General features: G+C 34.1%; 1 protein-coding gene across 4 annotated transcripts in view; it reads left to right on the forward strand.

Moving 5' to 3' along the window:
- The window catches only part of NEDD1 (NEDD1 gamma-tubulin ring complex targeting factor), a 64,030-nt gene that overhangs the window by 27,471 nt on the left and 21,675 nt on the right, over positions 1-14,884 (forward strand). For all 4 annotated transcript variants that reach the window (XM_074271326.1, XM_074271325.1, XM_074271322.1 and 1 more), the window contains 3 exons: positions 9,562-9,791; positions 11,280-11,481; positions 11,909-12,095. In XM_074271326.1, the coding sequence (XP_074127427.1) occupies positions 9,562-9,791; positions 11,280-11,481; positions 11,909-12,095 (619 nt within the window). The remainder of the gene's footprint in view (positions 1-9,561; positions 9,792-11,279; positions 11,482-11,908; positions 12,096-14,884) is intronic.

Genomic DNA, 14,884 nt, shown 5'->3' on the forward strand with positions numbered 1-14,884 from the left:
TCCAACTCCTCCCCCCGGAAATCTGTATGGAGCACAATGGGTTTCCCCTCCTTAGATTAGATTCTTTTTGTAAGGTTCCTGGGGCCTGACTACTTTGAAGAGAAAGTTAATTCAACCTTCTTAGACTGAGTTTTGAAGTGAGGACTTTAGAAAAAGGAGGAAATTCTGGACCTACCCAAGTCATTGGTTATTAATAATCATTTCCCTCACATACCAGCTCCCCTTAAAAGTATTTTTAAATTGGGTATTTTACATAAAGAAAGCCACATGAGCTCCTTCACATTTTTAGATAACTGAATGACTATTGCCCTTATAATTTTTAGACATCTGTAGGGTCATTGACTTCCCTTTTCTTTACCATAGAACTGTTAGAGCCCAGTTCCTATCCTCCTCAGCTTGTAGATGAGGAGATTATAATGCTGAGAGCTTGTTTCTTGCCTAAGGTCAAAAAAAGTCAGAACTCAAGAGATTTCTCTTCCATCACTTGTATTTGGACAAACTTTTGGGGCTGTGTGATCTTTGACATAGTTATACACATGAGAAGTCTGAAAGGTTGTGCTGCAGGGCAGCATTAGCATTTTTAGGTATATCCGGTTCGTTATAATAATGATACCAATCAGTTAAAGTTGCTTTTAAGCTATTTTTGTTTTCCCAGTAAATTTTAAAACATTTAGGTTTTTTTTCTTAGCATTCAGTGAATATAAAAATTGGCTTCTATAACCATATAATCTGCTTTATAGAGAGTTGACTGGACTTTGACTTTCAAACTAGTTTTTCCTTCCTATTTATATATACTTAAAAATAATTTCTCAGTTTTATTTTCTTTCCTTCTTCCCCACCCCCAGGACTATTCTTCAGACTAACTGATATTACCCAGAAAATGTAACTGAGTCTAGTGTTATTTCCTATGTGTAGGTGAGGAGGCATTCGTCTCACTCCCAAATGAGAAGTCATAGGCAGATTATGCCTATAGATTTATGTCTTCATGACCTCAGTTTCTTCCCTTCTTTATTTCTGAGGGGAACTTTCTCCCCCTGAAGTGAGATGGAAGTTTATCTTGGCATTATCCTCCGTATTTTGATAGATTAATGATTTCTTTGGTAAAAATGCTTCCTTCAATGATACGGATTGCAATCTCTCTCTCATCTTGTGTGATTCCTCCCCTAGGGAAACTAACTGTTGGACACATTGAAAGCTTCCTTCTTGTTCTTAGGGTTCCAGTGCACCCGTCAGACTTCTCTAACTGTTGACTCTTTCCTGCTAACACAACCATCTCATCTCCTTTCCCAGTTATACATATCCTCCATAATGCCTTTTATGTCATTTCCTTCATGCAAGGCATTGTTGGTAGCATGCTAAGCCTGCTAACTGTAAGCAGTTATATCCACCATCTGTCTTTTCCATTATCTTTTGAGTTATTTGTCATGTTAATTATTCAGGACCTTGTGTTCCATGATTCAGAGCCATATGGCATCACTGGGCTGCTGTCAGTACCCAGCTTCAGAGTAGGGGGTTGGGGGAGACAGGGAACTATGATAACAGCACTCATTTCTTAAAAATAATATTTCATATACAGCCATGAAGACCAATTCAGTTTCTTTCTATTAAGATAAATACTTAAGAATTGAAAAACACTTGGTTTTATTGCTCCTTTTATGTTGATTACTTTTACTTAGAATGGTATATTCAACAAGTACATTAACATAGTTTATATTATTAATTCCATGGACTCTTTTAAAAAACCAAGAATCTGAAGCCTGTGAAAATTAGGAAATTAGTCTTTTTTTTTTAAGTGAAATTGACAATACTATGGATTAATATCAAAGAAACTCAATTTTCTGTTGGAAATAGATCTGCATATATTAAGAAATTTACTTTCAACTTGAGGTATTTACTTTGAACTTGAGGTATTCTAAGTGTATTGAGCTTTCTATAGATTGCAAATATGTTTCTAAAGGAAAAAGTCTTGCAGTATTTGCAAAAATGCCATGGCTGACAACTTGGATTTCAATTTTCTGTAACTAGTTGGGCATATAGATTAATGATTAGTCAACCTTGAAATCTATTTCTTGAAATGGAGTTTGGAAATTAAACATTTTATTATATTTGACCCTTTATATTCAAAATAGACTTTAAATGTAATAGTTTTAGTATGATCATTTTAAGTATCATTAAGACTTTTAAGATGTTGCTATATGTAGAAAACTCTTTGCAAATTATATTTCATTTTTTTGAAAAAAATTTTGACATTTGAAAATACAACTTAAGTGATTATTAGAACATATACTTATCCTGTAATAGACTGACTTAAATGGGTATAATTGTTAACAACACATAAAATGTTTTAAACCACTTTGGCTCCAATTTGCTTAATATATTTTTTTAAAGCTTGTTTCCTAAGAAAATTACGCATTTTGATTTGCTAAAAGATTTTATATCTAGAGCAATGGTTTTCACAAGAATTTTCCTAAAATCCTCATCCATATGTATTTAATAGGATTGTAAGTATACTTGTAATAGTGTGCATCTATTTTTCCTTGTCTGGAGTTCCATAACATTTATATGAAGACCCATTTATTTAGTTGTACTTTCTTTCTGAGTAGTTTTCAGTGAAATGTTATTATACAGTTTATAGTTTGGTATGTTCAGCATTGTTCTTTCAGCCTTCATTTCACTGAGAACAGCCTTTTGCATTTCCTCTGTGGCCAGAGTATTGATTTGTCTAAGAGGTAAAAGGAGCATATGGTGATGTGATAATGCTGCCTGGTGACAAGTTTTTTAGCCCTTTTTAAGAATTTGTATGGGTTTTCTAGCTCGTTATTTTGATTGTTAGTGATGTGTTAGTGATTTTAGTGTGCAGAGCACTATATTGTGCATTGACAGAGGGAGACAATAATGATAAAATCATGATTTCTTTCCCCAAAAGATCTAGATTAGTTAGTGAAATAAAATACATACCCACCCACACCAAAAACCAAATTAAAAATGATTTGAAAATTATATGAATGTGACATAAACTGAATCCTTAGATGATAAGGAATTGTACCTAAGAGGAGAGATCAATGCTGATTCAGATAAATCAGAGAAAACTTTTCAGGTTATGCTTAAAATGAAGGTGAAAGACATAGTCTTGCCTAAGAATCTTATTCTTCCACCATTGTCTGTCCTTAGAATCAAAGAATCATAGGATTTAGATCCTGGGAATTATCTAGTCAGGGGTTTTTTAACCCTTTTTTGTTTTTTATGGACCCATTTGGCAACCTGCTAAAGCCTGTAATCTCCTTTTGGAGTAATAGTTTTAAATGCTTAACAAATTATGTAAGATTATAATAGGGATGAATTATAGATTAGAATTTTATTATCAATATATATTAAAAGATTAAGATTCCTGAACTAATCTAGTTTTCTCTCTGTATTTTTTTTTTTTTTTAAGTGTTTGAATGAAGTATGGCTGGTGGAGGTTAAATGATTTACTTAGGGTCTTGCAGATAACAAGTTACTTAGGCTTTCTGACCCTGAATCAAATATTCTTGTCACTGTGAAATTAGTGCTTTGTAGTCTTCTCTCCATCTAAGAGTACATAGGAACCAGAACGATAGGGAAATGGGGTGAGGAGTTTGGTAACATGAATCTCAGTTCATTTCTGCTTGAAACCATTGTGACTTCTGGTGCTACATGGGACAAGAATGAGGAAATTCATATTTATCTGATAGTTGATATCTGGAGTTATATTTATAATAATGAAAATTTTCTTTAGGACTATGTTATTAGGTTATCAATAATGTAACGTTTCTTTAACAGGGTGTCACATATCTGGTAAGACAAATCTGATCTTATTTTGATGGGTCCATTTGTTTTATTCTCTTTCTCTTGTCTGTCTCCCTTTGGTATCTATTTTTTAGTTCGTTTAGATCATGTTTATATCTCTGGCTGGGAGAAAAGGGAAGAGAGAAAGTAAAAGTAAAACTGAAATCAATTAATTCTGATACTTTTTGAAAGCAAACATGAGAAATAGTTGAAATACTCTATGGGTTACTCTTTAAATATATGAAACTTATTTCATTAAATAACCTCATTCAAAGTCACAATACCTATCTTGTCAAGTCTTTAAAAGGATGTATTAGACTCTTTTTCTCCAAGTATAATAGGAAGTAACACTGTTTAATAGTAAAGTCTAGACAGTATAGCACATAGTAATAGAAAACTGCTTCTCTTGGTAATTCATTCAGCTTTTGAAAAATAGAAGAACTAAGGAGCAAAATTACTTTTGGATTTAATTCTAATCAAATAGAGAAATGGTTGGAATTGTAGGAATGACAAGAACTTTGATAAATAGAGGCTGTATCATTTTTGATAGGAAAAAAAACAAACAAAAGAAGGACTATTCAGTGGAATTGGACATTTGGACTACAAATATTTTTGCATATGTGAGTGCATGTATGTCATAATTGTTGAATGAATCTTGTTGCCTGTACTTAAAATTTAGAAAAGAGATTTCAAAATTTTGAAAAAAAGTTTGAGTGTGATCTCATAGCTGGAGACTAAAAGAAAAACTGTGAAAAAGAGTACTGGAATACAGCAGTATATTTACAGTATGATTATATGTGATCCTAATGAAGAGGAAAAGGTCAACGTATAACCTCTGGGGCTTGTGCAATAAACTATCTGTACTCAAGTTTTAAAAAGACAAATCTAATTTTGGAATCTAGATCAGGTAGGCAGGGGACATTAGGAAGGTTAAATCCCATTGGACCTAAGCCTTTCATATATCTCAGGATAACCAATAGTATTTCCTTACCTGTGTTATAGAGGCCTGAAAGAGGAAGATTTTTTAAAAAGGGATAAGGAGTTGCAACTTGATTGTTCACTGGAATATGTGTGAACATTTTAGTGAATGAAAGGGAAAGCCAAACTATTGAACTCTTGCCTTGTTTCTGTTTTCTATATCAAGAAAAATGATGTTTAGATTTAAAAAGGATAGAGCAAAAATGGGTTAGAGGCAGCTGAAACCAGATACAAATGAGTTAATACAAGAGGACCTCAATGGTCCGAACAGTCAGTTTAGCTGACCCAGGTAATTCTATCCTGGTGGACTAAAACTTGCCAATGTGATTATTGAGCCTTAGTTGACAACCTGTGGAGAATTATGAAGAACAGGAACACTGCCATAGAACTTTTAAGTTCCCTAAATTGTCAGAAAGGATTAACTCTATAGGCTGGGAATCTGGCAAAATTCTTAGAGGATTATTAAAGGGCTGGTTTGTTAGCATTGAATAGGAATTGGGTGATTACACTGAGCCATCATTCATCACGGAGTTGGCATAAATTTCACATGTTACTATGAGGTTTTTAGACTCCATGAGTACAGGGACTGTATTTCATTTCTCTTTCTGTTTCCTCCAATATTTAGCAGTGTTTTGCTTTTAATAGACATTAATAAGTGGTTAATAAATAAATTTTTAAAAGTATTTATCTTTATGATATCCTTGTGGACAAGATGGAGGTATATAGACTAGAGGGTAGTAAAATTAGATATCTTTGATAAAATCTGGAGTGATAATAAGAGCTGACATTTATCTGACATTTAAATATTTGCAAAGTCTTTGACATATATTATCCTAGTTAAACCTTGCTAAAGCCATGTGAAGTAATTGCAGCAAGTATTAGGATTCTTGTTTTTACAGAGAAAGAAACTGAGACTAGTGAAGTTAATTGACTGACCCAAAGCCAGAGATAGGTTTTTGACCCTACTTTCTCCTGACTTTGACAATACACCCTTGCCACCAGGGGGCAGTTTGCCTCACAGTTGGGTGCTGCCTTTGGTCCTAGGTCCTACATTTTGTTCTGTTTGTTTGGACATGTTTAATTTATTTGTGGGTGTTGGGAAGCTGGGAGGACTTGATGGTGGTAGATGATGGGATTAGAATCTGAAAAGATCTCAGCAGGCTTTAATAGTGCTCTATACCTAATGAGAGGCTTTAATAGTTTAGTAGTGTTATTAAAATGATGCACTCAAGATGAAGGAAAAATCCATTGTACAATGGAAGGACTCATGTGGCTAGACAGCAGCAGCTCCAAAGAAAGACCCTTTTTTTTTTTCTTTTTAAAACTGCAAGTCCCTTGTGAGTAACAGTGACATCACAGCATCCATAAAGGCAGATGCCTGAGGTTGTATCTGAGTTGTGCCTGCCAGCATACTGTTTGGACCATCTGGGGAGCTGGCTTCAGTTCCAGCTGTTACCTTTTGTACAAGAGCTGGTTAAGCAGGAGCTTGTCCAGGCTGGTGAGGGCCTGCAGAAGGATCCAAAGAGCTTTGTTGTGGAAAAGAGGAGAGGCTGGGGCAGGGTGAGGATGGCAATCATGACATTCACTCATTTGAGTTTTATTTTGCCTGGCCCCCAAAGGTATGAATAGGGCAGAAGTTAGAGGCAGGCAGACTTTGAGTTCACTACCTCACAGTCTGTGTTAAAAATGGCATCACATAACGTGTTTGATAATGAGATCTCCATTTCAGGAGATATTCAAGCAGAACCTTGTGATTTTGTTAAGTCTCTATTAAAGTACAGGGCCCATAGCACAAGACAGCAGTAAGTGAGTGAAACTCAGGAGCTTAGGTGGAATGAGCAGCTGTAATACAGTATGAGTATCTTCATTTTATAGGTAAGAATTCTGAGGCTTAAAGAAATGGAGTGATTTGTCACTAATCACAGGGCTAATAAATGATAACAGAAGAATTTGAACCCAATCTGATTCCAAATGTAGCTCTCTGTGTGCTTTTATCCCATACTGTTTCCCTGTCTTGTTCCACAGTAAAGTTTGAAGAACATGCTTTCTGAACTCTGAGGGGAGAGTGCTCATTATTGATCTGAGGAAAAGGAAAGCTTTGTGGAGGAGTTCCCTGCCTTACAATTTGAGCTATTGAAAGATGTCCAATTGGTATAGCACTAAATAAATAGATTAGTTTGGGGAGTATTGTCATCTTTATTATATTCCCCAAACTAATCTATTTATTTAGTGCTATACCAATCAGACTCCCAAGGAACTATTTTAATGACCTAGAAAAAATAACAAAAAAATTCATATGGAAGAATAAAAGGTCGAGAATTGCAAGGGAACTAATGAAAAAAAAAGTCAGATGAGGGTGGTCTAGGTGTTCCTGATCTAAAGCTATATTATATAGCAGCAGTCACCAAAACCATTTGTTATTGGCTAAGAAATAGACCAGTCGATCAGTGGAACAGATTAGGTACAAAGGACAAAAAAGGGTACATCTATAGCAATCTAGTCTTTGACAAACCCAAAGATACCACCATTAGGGCTACAGATTCGTTATTTGAAAAAAACTGTTGGGAAAACTGGAAATTAGTATGGCAGAAATTAGATATGGATCCACACTTAACACCATATACCAAGATAAGATCAAAATGGGTCCATGATTTGGGCATAAAGAATGAGATCATAAATAGATTAGAGGAACAGAAAATGGTCTACCTCTCAGACCTGTGGAGGAGGAAGGAATTTATGACCAGAGGAGAACTAGAGATCATTATTGATCACAAAATAGAAGATTTCGATTACATCAAACTAAAAAGTTTCTGTACAAACAATACTAATGCAAATAAGATTAGAAGGGAAGTAACATATTGGGAAAATATTTTTACAGTTAAAGGTTCTGATAAAGGTCTCATTTCCAAAATATATAGAGAACTGACCCTAATTTATAAGAAATCAAACCATTCTCCAATTGATAAATGGTCAAAGGATATGAACAGACAATTCTCAAATGATGAAATTGAATCTACTCATATGAAAGTGTGTTCCAAATCACTACTGATCAGAGAAATGCAAATTAAGACAACTCTGAGATACCACTACACACCTGTCAGATTGGCTAAGATGATAGGAACAAATAATGATGAATGTTGGAGGGGATGTGGGAAACTGGGACACTGATACATTGTTGGTGGAGTTGTGAAAGAATCCAGCCATTCTGGAGAGCAATTTGGCATTATGCCCAAAAAGTTATCAAACTGTGCATACCCTTTGATATCCAGCATTGCTGCTATTGGGCTTATATCCCAAAGAAATACTAAAGAGTGGAAAGGGACTTGTATGTGCCAAAATGTTTGTGGCAGCTCTTTTCATAGTGGCTAGAAACTGGAAGATGAATGGATGTCCATCAATTGGAGAATGGTTGGGTAAATTATGGTATATGAAGGTTATAGAATATTATTGTTCTGTAAGAAATGACCAGCAGGAGGAATACAGAGAGGCTTGGAGAGACTTACATCAACTGATGCTGAGTGATATGAATAGAACCAGAAGATCGCTGTACACTTCAACAACAATACTGTATGAGGATGTATTCTGATGGAAGTAGAGATCTTCAACATAAAGAAAATCCAACTCACTTCCAGTTGATCAATGATGGACAGAAACAAAACAACTACACCCAGAGAAGGAACACTGGGAAATGAATGTAAATTGTTAGCACTACTGTCTATCTACCCAGGTTACTTATACCTTCGGAATCTAATAATTAATGTGCAACAGGAAAATGGTATTTATACACATATATTATATCTAGGTTATATTGTAACATATGTAAAATGTATGGGATTGCCTGTCATCAAGGGGAGGGAGTAGAGGGAGGGGGGGATAATTTGGAAAAATGAATACAAGGGATAATGTTATAAAAAAAAAATTACTCATCATATATACTGTCAAAAATTTTTATAAATAAAAAAACAAACTAGCAAACAAAAAACAATACTGTTAATATTATAAAAAAAAAAAAAAGATGTCCAAATATGGAAATATTTTTAAAAGGATAGTACATGTTTAACCTATATCAGATTGCTTGGAAGGGGGGAAGATGAGGAAAAAAGAAAAATTTGGAACACAAAGTTTTACAAAAATGAAAATTATGTTTACATGTATTTGGAAAAATAAAATACTATTGAGAAAAAAGACATTATATTTGGATTTAAAGAATGGGTAAGGTGTTAACAGTTAAAGAACTAGAGGAAATGTGTTTCAGTGACAAGGATCCCAAAAGGCCCTCAGTTGAGAAGGAATAGAGCATACAGTTCATGAGGAGAGTAACTTGAGAAGTTACAGAGGCAAAGTGGGGCCATGTAGTGGAGGGCCGTGCGTTTGAATGCGATGTACTATGCAGTGGGAATCCCAGAGTGGTTGTATTAAGTGATTTCAGAGTCCTTTTCCAACTCCCAAGATTCTGTGGTTTTATATATTCTTATCATTCTTCTTGTATATCTCTTTTATAGCAGTTAGTACCTTCCATTTTATGTGATTAGTATCAGAGTATTATTCTTCTCTTTTCTCCCATTAGCTTAAGAGCTCCTTGAGGGCAGAGGCTGGAACTTAATCGTTAAATATGCTTGAAAGTTCAGTTGTAGAAATTAGAATACTGCTTGTAAGGTACCCACCTCATGGGTAGCCAGTGTCTGCCTGTTACTAATCAATATCTGCATGTATACATGTGTATATTTATCTGCATTCATAAAATGCTGTAAATGTTTTCTGCTTTGTTTTTAATAGTCCATTCGTCAATTGAAGTACTCCCTGTTTAAGAAATCTCTCCTGGGCAGTGTGTCTGATAATGGAGTAGTAACTCTCTGGGATGTAAATAATCAAAGTCCATACCATAACTTTGAATGTAGCCACAAAGCTCCAGCCTCAGGAATATCTTTTTCTCCCGTCAATGACATGCTGCTTGTAACCATAGGCCTGGATAAAAGAATCATTCTCTATGACACTGCAAGTAAGATGTAAGTGGTTCACCTTCTTAATTTAGTAATGAGTAAATATTACTCCATATTAATTAGACTGTACATTTGTGGTTTGCACAACATCTAGAAAATTTTTTAGCAGCACCAGAGATGTTAAGCAGATGGTTTGAAACAAGATAGTATTTTTCTTTTCTTCTTTTACACAGGATATTCCAAGAGCTAGAAAGTTTTTTCAGGAATAGCATTTTTATTACAATGATACAATGTTTAAAAAGAAATTCTCTGAAATATAGTTGCTTCTTATTTTAAGCATATGAATTTAATTTTTATTTCACAAATTGGATGGCCTTCATAATAAAGCAACAGAGGATCTAAAATTTAAAACAGGATTGATTTTGTTTTAATACACTAGGAAAAATTAATTACTAAAAATGTTGGTGTTAGAATAGGAACAATATCTGGCAAATTCTCTATTATGTACTATCTTGTCTGAGTTCTAATGTGGGCTAATGTTGGTTTTTCACATATATAGCTACCAGGATGTTATAGAAAGACTAGAGCTCCTGATTATACGATGCATGTGGAAAAAGATAATGTTGCAAGTAATGAGAATGTCCCAGCTGACACCTCCTGCCCCAGTGTTAAGTTGTTCATTTCTATTACTTTTACAGCTTTCTAAATATTCATTATTATAACCCATCTTACTGTAAAGAAGTCCTTGACTACTCAAATTTGATGGGAGTCCATAAATTATAATGCCCTTTTTTCACTCAGTTCAGTTCCTCAGTATTCATATTAATGTAACCTGGTTAAATAATGGGGTTTGTTAGAATAAATCTATTGTCTTTTCAGACCTTTTCCTCCTTCCTTCCTATTTGGCCTAGCCTTAGGTTAGAAGCATCACTTGTTATAGTTTGTTGCTTCAGCCCAAGTACTATGTAACGTCTTAACTTTGGAGAAAATTGTTTCTATTCTCCTCCTAGTTGCTTCCAAATCTAAGAGATGAGCAGCTAAGAAGAGCTAGAGAAAATAGCTCTCTTCTTAAGAAAGCATCCTAGCTCTCTTTGCTGTGGATGTATAAGGTAGAGTAGTAATGGGGTTGTGGAGAAAGGATGATGCTTAAGAATCTTCAACCCTAGGACCAAAGGAATTGGGAGGGAGCAGAAAACAAATGGGAAGGTGGATGACAGTATGTGCTGGTGTGGTTTAGATGCCTTCATTTGATTCCTTCTGCTACTAGTTTAACATACCAACCCAACAAAAACTTGGGCAGTGATGTGTGAGAAACATGCTTTTTGGAAACACGCATAAAAGTTAACAGGAAAATAGTATCAGAAATGTCCTTTATAAGTAAGTACGTAGGCTACATATTGAAGATATTTTAGGCCAATTCTGAAATCCTGCTTTGTTTAGACTACCGTATTTACAGTTAGATTCTTATAACATTCTAGATATAGGAGATATTTAAAGGCTGTATTAGCATATGCTTATATGTAGACAGATCTATGTCTTTTTTCCTTTATGAAGACAACTAAGAACTTTAGTGGCTGAGGCTCCTCTAACTGCAGTAGACTTCATGCCTGATGGAGCCACATTGGCAATTGGATCTTCCCGTGGGAAAATATATCAATATGACTTAAGGATGTTGAATTCTCCAGTAAAGACCGTCCATGCTCACAAAACATCTGTGCAGTGTATAACATTTCAGTGCTCTTCTGCCCTTCCTAAGGTGAGAAATTTCCTTTTATCATTTTAGGTTTTGCTAAATAAAATCATGGCAATAATCTTGAAAGATTGATCTTAATGTTCAAGACTTTAAACATGCTTTGGATAATGTAATTTTATATTAAATTTTAAATGATAATCTTGTTTTTTTAAATATCTGTGTGATAAATATTATTTTTAAGATGCCTGTCTTCATTTGTACATTCAGTTCTCAGATTTTCTCTCTTCCTTCTTAAACCTCTATTTTAAAAATACTTTGCAATTTAAAAAATGTACAGATGCTTTTAAAAATGCTAAAATTGATATGGGAGAACTCTGACCTCCCTAGCAAAAAAGAAAAACAAAAAAGCTCAGGACATTTGTGGTTGTTACTGCCCAGTTTGGAGTATCAGTAATCAAAACTTTTAAAATTATTCTTTCTTATATTTTAGTCAAGTTTAAATAAAGGCTCTTCAAATAAATCTACATTGAACAAAAGAACGGGTAAAGTGAGCAGCACACCAGTCCAAAATCCTGGAATTGCCAGAGAACCAACTTCTCTATCAGGTACTGCCGTTTTATCTCAGCTCATGACCACAGTTGAAGGGAAAGGATCAGTGGCTGTTCCAGACAAATCAGGTAAACCTCTTTTAGTATTTTAATATTTTTAGTATTTTTCATCTGATTTATATAGCCAGAATTTTCCTTGAAACTGTGAACTGTTTTATTTTATTTCATTTTTGTTTAAATTTATTTTTCTTTTTGTATTTATTTTAAGAGTAAAAGTTTTAGAGTTCTTTTTTTTTAAGATGTTAAAAATAAAAATAGTGTACACAGTAAAATGGCGACCTACAAACTGACAGAATGATGCTAGTTACAGAAATTCTTGGTGCTCAGGCTTTTATAACATTGCATTTTGGTCATTGCATGACCAAAGAGCCTTTAGATTTATGAGATAGAGATAAGATAGAACATTCTCTCCCAACATGGATTTAATCTTCCCAAGTTAAGTAAATCATTCTTTATTTTATACTTTATTTCTGATTGTCATTTCCAAATGCTAAGAAAGAAAAGCTGCATTTTAAACTAAAATGACTTTACCAATGAAAATCATTGACAGTTTTTTTTTTTTTTTAAATTATATAGAGGTAGATCTTTGGGATAAACTTTTTACTTTGCTTCATTCTGCATTGACCAACTATTTCGTTTGCTTTTGCTTACAATAGAATACAGTGGTACAGCATTCTTAAATTGTTGAAAGGAAGGAAGCCTTTTTAGTATCTACTAAGAAATATATCACATCAGCAACTACCAAGAGCTAAGTAAAAGAAAAAAAAAAACTCTAAATGTATGCTGGTATGGAAATGAGCATATGGAGGTGCCATTTTTCACTTATTCAACAGGTATTTATTGATGCCTTCAGTGCTCAAGGCCATTTCCAGAATAGTAATTACTTTCTGGTAAAGAAGTATTTGTATGTGTCTTTTTTTTTAATTTTAAAGTATAAGAGGCTTAGCAAAGATATTTTCTTTCATGGGTTGCATAGTTTGTGGATATGCTTTCCTTCATGATTGTAAAATAGATGGTATATTTGTTGACTTGGATATTAATAGATATTCAGTCTCTAAAACATGTAAATCTGTGATCTCATCCCTTTAAACATTCCTTCCTATGAGGAGGATCTCATCTTATACTGAAAACTTTGTTCATTTCCTCCTGTAAATATGTCTAAGGGCTCTATCCGATGTGTATGGATTTTCCCTCTGATATTGTGGGGTAACAGTGGAGTACTCAGCCCATTCACCACATTTTTGCTCTCACATGATCAGCCCTTGTTTCTCATTGTTTGAGGTGATGAGTACTTTTAGAAATTACTAAGTAGTCATTTTATTTTGGCTCTTTATGTCTGTATTATCCCCATAAATCCTGATTGTTACAGGGGAAATTACTAATCATTAAAAAATCCAATGAAATACCATTTCAGCTCACTTAAGAAAAAATTGTGGGTTTTTCCCCCCAATATAGTATTAAATAATTTTTGCCAAGACTTGAAATTAATTTATGTATTATAGTTATTTTTAAGAATTATAAATTAGTGTTGTTGAATTAGTGCTTTTTAAAAAATTGTTTAATAATGACAGCACTCCTGAGGAAGTAAAAAAGTATAGTCTAATTGTTGTTCATTTGTTTTGGTCATGTCCAGCTTATTGTGACCTCATTTGAGGCTTTCTTGGCAAAGATACTGGAGTGTCATTTCCTTCTCCAGATCATGTTGCAGATGAGGAAACTGAAGCAAACAGGGCTAAGTAACTTGCCCAGGGTCAAACAGCTAGTAAGTGTCTGAGGCCAGATTTGAATTTATTTCTTCCTGATTCTAAACCCAGTGCTCTATCCATTGCACCATATAGCTACCCCTTCAATCTGTATAAGTATATTGCTTAATGATATTCATTGAATAGTTACCCTGTAGGTGAAATAGAGAGTTTACTATTTGATCCCAAGTGACATTGACCCTCATAACTATATTCCAGATTAAAAACTATCCTAATAAATGCCTTTGAAAACCCATGTTTCCAAAACTCTGAGAAAAATCTTACATTTATAAATTGGGAGGTGAAGAGTCAAGATTTATTGGATTTTGGGGCTGAGGAGGATTTTGACGGTTAATTCCCCCCAAAAGGTTCAGCAACGTGACCAGAAGACTGAAAAGTACAGAGCCAAAATGACCAAGTTCCCTTAGTTACTTCTTTCCAGACAGAGGAACAAACCATAACATTCTAAACGAGAGAACAACTGTTTCACGGCCACATTTCTCATCATGTTAGTTAATAATCTTTGTCATGTGAATAATTTTAGAACTTGTGTGAAGAAACAGAGACCATAGACCATTTAAACAAATTCATTATACTGAGAGTGAATTTACATGCAACTTTTTAGAAAAATATTTATTGTCTAAACCATTATGTTATTATTGGGTTTTTAGTAAACTTTAAAAAGGTTAAGTGGTAAATCTTAAAATTATGCATAGTTCTTGAGAATTATAAGAATCCTTTGTTTATTCATGAAAGTCCCTTAGTAGGCTTCATGATAGAAATTTGGATTAAATGTGATAACATGTAAATTGAGTGACAGACCTTGAAGTGGTAAAATGCTGCTGCTACAACAACTACTACTGTTTTTATTATTTTGTTATTACTGTTACTTAGCATGGGTATTCTTTTGCTATTAATGATATTTGGCGGGATCACTCCCTGTCATGAAAAGAAACAGTTGGGTACTTGGGATGTTTATCCTAGAAAAGATAGTCCTTCAGCAGAGGGACAGAACATTAAAGGTATCTTTGTATATTTGAATGGCTGTTGTGTAAAGAAAGATCACATTTATACTGCTTGACTCTTGAGGGAAGAAAAACTGAGGTTACTGGGCCA

The sequence above is a fragment of the Sminthopsis crassicaudata genome, chromosome 5, assembly GCF_048593235.1.
Source record: "Sminthopsis crassicaudata isolate SCR6 chromosome 5, ASM4859323v1, whole genome shotgun sequence".
In the NCBI taxonomy this organism is placed as follows: Eukaryota; Metazoa; Chordata; class Mammalia; order Dasyuromorphia; family Dasyuridae; genus Sminthopsis; species Sminthopsis crassicaudata.